The 9,551-nt window shown below is 50.0% G+C and overlaps 1 protein-coding gene across 1 annotated transcript in view; it reads left to right on the top strand.

Annotated features, from left to right (window-relative positions):
- Window positions 1-9,551, top strand: part of ADAMTS10 (ADAM metallopeptidase with thrombospondin type 1 motif 10) — a gene marked incomplete at its 3' end in the record, with an annotated part of 34,140 nt that overhangs the window by 3,089 nt on the left and 21,500 nt on the right. Inside the window, exons 2-6 of the mRNA XM_079546705.1 lie at window positions 1,055-1,419; window positions 6,057-6,216; window positions 7,243-7,460; window positions 8,683-8,766; window positions 9,229-9,374. Coding sequence (XP_079402831.1) covers window positions 1,055-1,419; window positions 6,057-6,216; window positions 7,243-7,460; window positions 8,683-8,766; window positions 9,229-9,374 — 973 coding nt within the window. The remainder of the gene's footprint in view (window positions 1-1,054; window positions 1,420-6,056; window positions 6,217-7,242; window positions 7,461-8,682; window positions 8,767-9,228; window positions 9,375-9,551) is intronic.

The raw sequence follows: 9,551 nt of genomic DNA, 5'->3' as shown, positions 1-9,551 counted from the left end.
CTCAGGAAACAGCTACACATAGAATGCAGGAAGCACAGTGATGTTCTTCCAGCATGAAGAGGGCAGATCCTCTCCCACTCTATGAGCAAATCTCCAACCCTTGGACTTAAGAAAAAAAGTGCTATGAGTGAAGAGCTATCCTATTCAGTGCATGATTTTTTGTGTCTTCTGCTGAAGCCTCCAGCCTTGAGGCTGCCAGATACAGCTAGACCTCTGCTCAGACCCGCTCTGTAGACATTTTGCTAAAAAAAAACCATGAGATTTCTGTAGAGGTTGCAGAGTGCCAATTTCTTTGACAGCCAGAAGTGCTGTGCGAGCGCAGTCAGACACTTCAGACAGTGACCTTGTCAAAGTGCATTTCCTAAGTGGTAGGAGATATCCTCAAGAGCCCCAAGAGGAGGTGCTAAGCCAAGGGCACCGTAGCTGGTGAGCTGTGATGGTGCAATAGATACAGGCTGGTTGGAGACTCAGATTTTGCTGCCTTTTTAGCACAGCTGGGGAGTTCTGGGCACCCAATGTGTTATTTTGATTGTAAGAACACCATCTTGGTGCATCTTAGGAGGATGCCTCATACCTAGTGTATTAATGCAGCTGTGATCATGGTTTGCGTTCTGTATGCTGGAATTCCTAGAGAATCCCAAGGATCACACAGACTGAACAGAGAAGAGAATCCAGTTTATCATATTCCTGCTGTACTACAGTTTGAAATCCCTTATCTTTCTGCTTATCTTTGTTTTAGATGTCTCTTGCAAGCTGTCACAAGTGAGCTTGGTCCCTCCGTCAGGCTGCAGGGAAGCCACATGGCTACTCTGATGCCACAAGCAGCTGAAAAGTCCTAGAGGGCTGCAAGGGGCTGAGCACTGAGCTTTTGTCCTGCTGATGCATGTTTTGTTTGCAGGAGGTGGGTGTGAGACTGCTGCAAGCACAATGGCTACGTGACAGAATTCCCAGGGTCAGGATCCTGCCCTGGCTGTGACTCTGTGCTGAAACTGTTGGTTGTTTTGCTATGACTCTTGGCAGAATGTCATTCCTCCTTTTTGCTTTTCCTCCCCAGAGGAGTTCCTTTCCAGCCTCGATCACTATGAAATTGCATTCCCCATCCAAGTGGACCAAAACGGGGACTTCCTTACCTTTGACATGAGGAGCCAGCTGAAGCAACGCCCTCGGCGCAGTCTGGGCTCCTTGCCCTACGAGCCATCGGAGCAGCAGGTTTTCTACAAAGTCTCTGCCCATCGAACCCAGTTCCTCCTCAACTTGACACTGCACTCCAACCTGCTGGCTGAGCACTTCACAGTCGAATACTGGAAGCGAGATGGTGTGGACTGGCAGCATGATTTCCATGAGGATTGCCACTATGCGGGCCACCTGCAGGATCAGTACCTGAACTCAAAGGTTGCCATCAGCAACTGCAATGGACTGGTGAGTCCCCTCATTTTGCTCATCCAAGGGCCACGCTGACAACCAGAGCTACCCATGAAGCGGAACAGATTGCAATTTCTTTGATATTTGGTGTAGAAACTCTGTTTGGGTGCCAGCAGATGGATTCATGGTGGAGATAAAGGCCTGAGATCAGTGTTAAAATATAACTTCGCAAAAGGTGGCAGCGAAAGTCAGCTGAGGGTGAAGGCGTGCTTCCTTATTACATTTGTGATCCATGTTGAGATCCAGTTCCTACCAAAGTCAGTTAGATTTTTTCCATTGCTTTTAACTGGCATAGAATAATCCAGGCTTTAGAGTGTTGTTACAGTTCCCACAGAACACCACAGAACTTCCAACAGTAGCAGCAATAGATATATTTTATATATAGTGCTGGCAAGGAAGAAGTACAGCAGGATAGAAGTTTCATGTCACAACCAAAAACATCAGAAGTGCTTTCCGTTCCTTGTAACTGCACCTCCATTCCTGGGGTTGCTTTTCCCTTCTGCTCAGATTCCAGGAGCTGAAAACATAGTTTCTAGGGGGAAAAAACTTGAGATATAACCAGTATTTTTCAATATGAAGAGAGAATACCAAGTGGGGACAAGATGGCATGCCTCAAATCAGCAAAGCTGCTTCAGAGGAGGAGGAAGTGATCTGTTCTGCATGTTCCCAACAGCTAGGATTAGACATCATGGTCTTAAATTTATCAGGAAAGCTTACTGGTAGATGGTAGTGCTAAGGATAGCTGAGGTTTCTTGAAGAGTGCATGCCTCAATATCATTGGAGATCTTTACAGACAGGCCAGACAAATGCCTCTCAAAAATACTCTGGGTATGATTTATTAGCTCTTTCAGCACTTGTTAAGGAATCTCATCCTTATTTTTCTGTGATTTTCTGATATTTCTGGCTCACACAGCACATTTCAAGACCTACCAGATGGAGGAATGGAGCAAACATCCCTGTTAGTGAATCCCAAGGATGATGGCTCCCTTGGAGGAGCAACATGTAGCAATAGATTCTCTAGGCCAAATTCATATTTGTGCTATAGCCCCACCACTTAGCAGCATTCTGGCAGTGTGGAAGAGCTTCCAAATGGGAATGAATTTGCATTTGATTTATTGCTAAATCACATTGCCAGAACAGTGCTGCGGGTTATTAACAGAAATGAGAATCTGACTCATTATATCAGAGAGTCTAATGTTTCCATCTCACAGCCAAAAATCAGAGTTGCATAAATTCTTGGTTCCTGAGTTAGCCTTTTGTTTAGATACAGGACTTCTGCTGAAGTCTTAGATAATTTACTGATGTTCTAAAAAGAAGAGTCAAAGGGTAGCTGAACACTGCTAGCCAGAAGTGATCCAGCGTTAGTCTACCTCGTGCTTCAGAGGGCACCAAGAGCAAAGCAAGCAATGGCCCGCTGCACTTATGCTGGAATGTTTTAGTCCACAGATGGTCTAGCTCTGGAGAGATACCAGGGATTGTCTGGGAAATGCAGCCAGGCACAAAGAGGTACAGGGGGTCATCCAGCAACCTCTCCTTTTTCTGAACTCTGTTCTCCTGTTGTGAAGAGCTACAGGCATCAGCAAGGAGGATCATCAGGCTTCACGAGGACAACAGGGCCAGGAAATTGGCCAAGGGGAAACTGGTGCATTTAGCTGCCAGAGTGGGGCTGCTCTTCCACTTGAGCAGACCTGTGTACCCAGAGGTGCTAATCACTCTGAATGATTAGCAGCCAAACCCTCCTGGCTCCACTCCTGCTGCCCTGCAGCCTCCAGGCAGCACCAGGTCTGCGTAGCAGGGGATAGGTGAGGACAGAAGATCTCAGAGGACTCCTAGATGATGCAAATGAGGCTGTGTTCTGGTGTTCAATGGGTGCAGGCTGGGACCGGTGCTGGTTATGGGGTGCAAAACAGAAGGAGAAAGGGATGACTCCACATGGCATGAAAATGGGTAAGAAGTGTCAAGCCGTGTCCAACTCCAGCATCCTTGTACAATTTATGTGTAGCTCTGTAAAATGCATTGCGCTCTAATGCTTGCACCCCAGCTGCCAATAGGTTCACTCCCATCGATAGGATGAGAGGTAATGGCCTTAAGCTGTGCCAAGGAAGATTTGGGTTGGATATTAGAAACAATTTCTTCTCAGAGTGATGATGCATCGACACACGCTGTCAAGGAAGTGGTGGGGTCACTGTCCCTAGAGGTGTTTGAGAACCGTGGAGATGTGGCGCTGATGGACATGCTCAGTGGATGTGGAGGGAAAGGTTGAGGTCATGCTTGGGGATGTGAGATGGAGATGTCCATGTGCAGCAGGCCTCAGAGCGGGATACACCTCACCCAGGCTTAACTGAGGGCAAAGGGCAAAACGGTCAATTTCCCAAAACATCAGAGCCAGGAGCTGCCAGCAGGGCCCAGAACAAAGCATCTGGAGCCTGCAGGAGCAGCCCGGGGAGGCCTGGGTTCAACAGGGCTGCGTCTGTGCAACAACCGGAGGGCTCACATCCTCCAGTCAGCAGATCGCAGCTATAGGCATAAACAACCTCAGGAGAGAAATGTGCCTGTCTCTCCTCTTGCGTCAGAGCTCCCCAAAGGCTGCTGTACAGGCTGGTTCTCAGCCCTTGGTGTCTGCTTCCATCTGCACTGCCCTCCTGAATTCAGTGGGGAAGACGAGATGTTTGGAGCTGGGCAGATGGCCCTGCTGCCAGGCTGACGTCAGCTGTGAGTGCATGTGAGGGGAGGTGGACGGGCCAAGCTGCAGTGCCTTTCCGAAGCGTGGTTGTAAGCTAATAGAATAAACCATCCCTGCTCTGCAGCTGACCTGGGTGAATCACAGACAGGATATCCAGCTCAGCTCCCCCACAAACCACAGAGATCTCTCTCAGGGCCTCTCGCCGCCCGCTTTCAACACGCGTGTGTCACGTCCACCACCCAGACCTCAGCGCTTGGACTGCGGGGTCAGAGTCCCGTGACAGCAGAGCTTCACTCCTGCAGAGTCACAGGACCTCTTGTATGCACCCAGGAAGCTGCAGATCACGGCGTCCGGGTGGCTGGGAAGGACCTTTTCCCAGTAGCTCCTGGTTTGCAGGCAGGATGTGCTCTCCCCTCCTGCTGCTCTGCCCCAAGCCGGCAGTGACCTCCTTCTCCCCGTCCCGCGATGCCGGCAGCCAGCTGGCTTCGCAGGCCGACACTCAGCTTTCCGCCGCAGCCCTCGCCAGGCTAACCTCACAGTACCTCGCTTGTGTTTGAAAAGGTGGAGCGGAGCCAAGAGCAACAGGGCCTGGTGCAGGAGGAAATCCCCCGGCACTCTGGAGATGGGGACTTCGCCGTGCGCACACTGCCCCGATTCAGCTTTTGTAGCAGGGAGGGAGGTGGGGAGAGACCCATAGCGGAGGCAGCAATCACCTCGGAGAGGCTCTCCCCGCTTGCCCAGCAGAAATGCTGTTACACGGATGGCTCATTCCACGTAAGGACCTCGAGATGTTTTGCAGAGATCTGCTTCCCCGCAACCATATGGCAGATCCTGTCCCAGTTGTGCCACATGCCATCCTGTTGCGTGACATCCCATCACTGGGAGTCTGTGCACCCAGAGTTGGAGGATGGCCAGAAGGCTGAGACTCTGGGTATACTCTAGGTCTGCTTGAGCAAAGCCGGGAAGTTTCATGCCTTGGTTGCTCACTGGTAAAGTTCAGCTGGTAGAATACCTCCATTTCTTGGAGGTGAGACTGAATGATGAGTGTCTGCATGTTACTTTAGTCTGAAGGAACCTTTTTATGTTGCCCAAAACTTTTATATAGAGGTAGAGCTTGCAGCAAGGGTAAGACCAGCCAGAGAAGAGCAGCTGGTGAATTGGGTTGCCCATCCTGCTGGTAGCTGCTCCCACTGGTTGTTGTGGTCTCCCAGGGAGGTCCATTGGCAGAAGGCAAAGTCTGGGCTTATAGCCCCGATTTGTTCATTCAAGATGGGAGAACAACAACAAAAAATATATCTGAATAGCTAAATCAAAAAATACAGGAGCAGAAACAGTCATCTGATAGAAATGGATGGTCGGGGTGTAAAAGGGGAAGTGGTAGCTGCAGGATTTTAGGCTGCAGGGAAAGGTTCTGGCTGAAAATCTCAGTGAAAATCAGACTTCACATTGCAGAGGTTTAACATTTCACAAAAGCCTCTGACCATCCATGCTCCTCTGCAGATCTATGCCTGTGTTTCCCAGCTGGTATTCAGGTCCTGAGCAGCATCCGAAGGCTTCTGGGTGAGGTTGAAAAGCAAAGGAAGTAGTTCTCACTGCTGAGTTGTGCAGCAGTGAAGGCATGGTACCTGGGATCCCACAGACAGATCGTAATTAGATCTTAATTAGATCAATGCATGAAATAAGAAACAATTTTGCAGGGAATTAGTGTGATTTTCTGTGAACTTCAGTGTGGATGTCCTGAGGTATCCATGAGCAGCTGGCTCAGTTTGCGTTGGTCCATAGCTTTGTATGATTCAGTGTTTGTGCATAAATGAAGGAATCTTGCATGTTCTCTCAGCTATTTGTCAGCTCCCAGAAATGCAGGGACTAACCATCAGAATGTTCATTATGAGAAGCCACTAGCATGTCACCCATTTCTCTCCCTACCTCCTCTGTTTCTTTCCTTTCACAGCACGGGGTAATAGTTGCAGATGAGGAGGAATATTTCATCGAACCGCTGAGCCCAGGAGCCAACGTCAGCGCAGGGAACGAGGGCAAGGGCAGCCCCCACGTTGTGTACAAGCGATCATCCCTCCAGTACCCACACATGGATGCAGCCTGCGGCGTGCTAGGTATCTGCACCCACCAAATGTCTTCAGTCCATCCCAGTGCAGGCTGGGAAAGTCCACGCTTCCCTCTGTGGCAAATAGACAAATCCACCCTCTTGCATTTAAGAAAGTTTTATTTATGTATTTACTTTTACCCATGCTAAGCATTTCTGGTGGCCTGGTCTTTGGAATACTCTTGTGCTCTCTTCTTCACAGCAGGGCCTTTGGATTTGTAAGTAGAGGGTGGAATTGAGAAAAAATTCTCTCTTATTGTTCTTACAAAAATCCTCCCAGATTTGGCCAATTTAGGATTGAGAAATCATAATTCACAAATGCTCAGCCTCTTCCCCGCATGCCTGTGTCCTTCTCATCCTTGCCAGAATTCAGTCCCAGAGCCTGGGTGAAGCCCCTGGCCCCTGTGGCACCCAGGCTCTCCAAGTACAGTGCAATCCAGCATCAGAGCAGAGGAGGTTGCAGCCAGCTCTCTCCCCACTGCACAGTAGTGCTGTAAGCCCCAGACAGCTCTCCTGCCCAACAGTGGGATTCAAGCCATGGGGCAGAGCAGACAAACCCCGCTGGGGACATCTCTGCAGTCAGGTCAGCAGCACTTAAAGCCTGGAGCTCAATCCTACAAACCTGCTGCTGCTTTGGAGGCTGCAGCCATGTCTGCGGAGGAAAAGCCAAGTCCTAAATTCAGGTCCTGGCAGGAAAAGGAAAGAGGAAATGATCTGCAGTGGCTTTATTGTCAGATTATGTCTGTGTAGTTTCTAAATCCACACAGCTCTTCCCCATGACGGAGCCAAGGGCAGGGCCCTGCCATAGAGCAGCAGTGGAGGTGCTGCCTGCGGCGGGGTGGGCACAGGCAGGAGGGCAGCAGGATGCCAGCAGAGCCCCTGGGAATCCTCAGCACAAGAACAGGGCTGGGTGTATGCTGGGTCCACATGCAGTACATACAGAGCCTTGCAATGCCTTTCCTTCCCAGCTCCAAAACCAAGCTATCCACCACTCACCTCTGTGATTTTGCAGCAACCAAATTTCTTTCCTCTACAGATGAGAAGCCCTGGAAGGGGAGGCACTGGTGGCTGAGGACATTGAAGCCGTCCCCGCTGAAGCCATCAGGCAACCACAGCCAGCGAGGCCAGCTGCCGCTGAAGAGATCCGTCAGCACAGAGCGCTACGTGGAGACCCTCGTGGTGGCTGACAAAATGATGGTGGGGTACCACGGCCGGCGGGACATAGAGCAGTACATCCTGGCCATCATGAATATTGTAAGTGTTATAACCACATCATGGAGCTTGGGGAGCCCAGAGGCTTGCGTACCCAGCAGCAGAGAGAAAGCTGAGTAAAGCCTGTTCTGAACCCCACATGTCTGGGTTTGGCAAAGGGTGAGACATGCTTTTCCTGTGAGATGATGAGTGGTACGGAGGGAGCATAGTGGGGAAGTGAGATCTGTTCCAAGATTGTAGTGCTCCTTCCCGGGCAACAATCCTGACATGCTGCCACTGTCCCAGAACAGTGATACTCCGAAGCCTGCAGGGACTGTGTGTTGTACGTTGGGAGGCACTTCAGGAGAGCTAAACTCTGGCCTCTGTGACCACACTAGGCCAGATCTAGACTGGGAGAACAAAGCCCTTTCTTTGAACAGCATCTCTCATCTCAAATTAGCAATGCAAATGGAGCCAGCCAAGCTGAGAGACACATGGGAAAGCATAAGGACAGTCAGCTCTCACGCCTGGGGCTGATCAGTGTGAGGGGTAGGGAGAAGTACCCCCTGATCTTCCATACAGCTCTGCCTGTGTCTCTGGGTTACCGCAGAGGAGCTTCCTCTGCGGCATCATGTTGAGGTCATCGCTGGCAGCAGGATGCCAGGCTAGATGCATTAACAGCTTCGACTGGTCATGCTGAGTCCTCCTGTGAGGTGAGATGAGTTTGGAGGTTATCCATCAAACCTATGAAAGCCTCTCTTGTGATAGTTCTTTGTCCTGTCCTCTGTAGGATCTCTTTTCATGGCTTGCTCTGTTTGCATTTCTAAAGCAGATGCCAGATTTGAAAACAATACAGTTTCAAACTATTTCATCTGCTGTAAAACACCCACCGTGTGGCAGCAGATTTCTGAGAGATGCTGTCTCGTTCCCTGCTGACAGGCAGCCAGCAAAGCTCCATCCCTAAGGCTGCATAATGCCAGAGCCACAGAGCTTCCACAACTTAGGGAGCAAGGTATAGGTGCTGCAGGTTTCCATCTTCACCATTCAAACCTCTCCAGAAGGAGACACCAAGGTCTGAACAAGTTATAGGAGGTTTTGCAATCCAAATAGTAACGTGGAGTCTCATTCCGATTTCTACTTCCTTTAGGATTGTATTTACACCCCTCAGCAATGCTGTTTTCCCATATAGGTGCCCAACATGTGCCCACCTTCCAGCTGCCTGCCCCATCACTCTGCTACCGAGCTCATTTTTAAGACTCGTCTTTTCTTGTTTCTTGGAGGTCAGGTTGCCAAACTTTTCCAGGACTCGAGTCTGGGCAATATTGTCAATATCCTGGTGACTCGACTGATTCTCCTCACTGAGGATCAGGTAAGCTGGGCTTTGCTGAGCTGCTTGCATTGTGCTGCTGCACTCCCTCTGGGGAGCTGTGTGCTCCCTCTGGATGTTACCCTGGGAAATCTCCCCACCCCATGCACTCTTCTGGGTGCACCATGTGCTCCAAAAGGCAGCTGGGAACTGGTTTCAAGCTGTGAGAAGATGGGACTCTGAGGATAAGGTAGCTTTTGAGAGACTTAAGTAGTTTTAATAACCCTGAAGGGGACATGGTTTAGTGGGCATGGTGGGGATGGGTTGATCGTTGGACCTGATGGTCTTAGACTTCTTTTCCAGTCTTCATGATTCTATGATTCTAAGAAGTCGTGCTTCCTCTTGGTGTCTCTGAGCGGGGGTGGGTGTCTGTACTGGTTTCAGTGTTCTGCTGGCATGGAAATCATCAGTTCCTTCACATCAGAGCTTCTCTGGGAACATGCTGTTATATTGCTTCTATTCCAGCCCACACTGGAGATTAACCACCACGCTGGCAAATCCCTGGACAGCTTCTGCAAATGGCAGAAATCCATTGTGAACAGGAACGGCAATGGGAATGCTATTCCTGAGAATGGCATAGCTAACCACGACACCGCGGTGCTGATCACCAGGTAAGGAAGCTCCCAACCTTGGCAGAGCTCTCTTCCACCTCCATCCACGTGATTCATCCAAGACATCCTTCCATTCATTCCCCAGCAAGCTGGCTTGGCAGTGGCTGACCCTTCAGCCCAGCTGCCTGCCTGTTCTGCCACAGCAATGCAGATTACTGCAGTTCAGATAACCATCAT

This window comes from Tetrao urogallus (genome assembly GCF_951394365.1).
Source record: "Tetrao urogallus genome assembly, chromosome: 25".
In the NCBI taxonomy this organism is placed as follows: Eukaryota; Metazoa; Chordata; class Aves; order Galliformes; family Phasianidae; genus Tetrao; species Tetrao urogallus.
The sequence above is the reverse complement of the archived record's forward strand: the minus strand, read 5'-3'. Positions and strand labels throughout refer to the sequence as shown.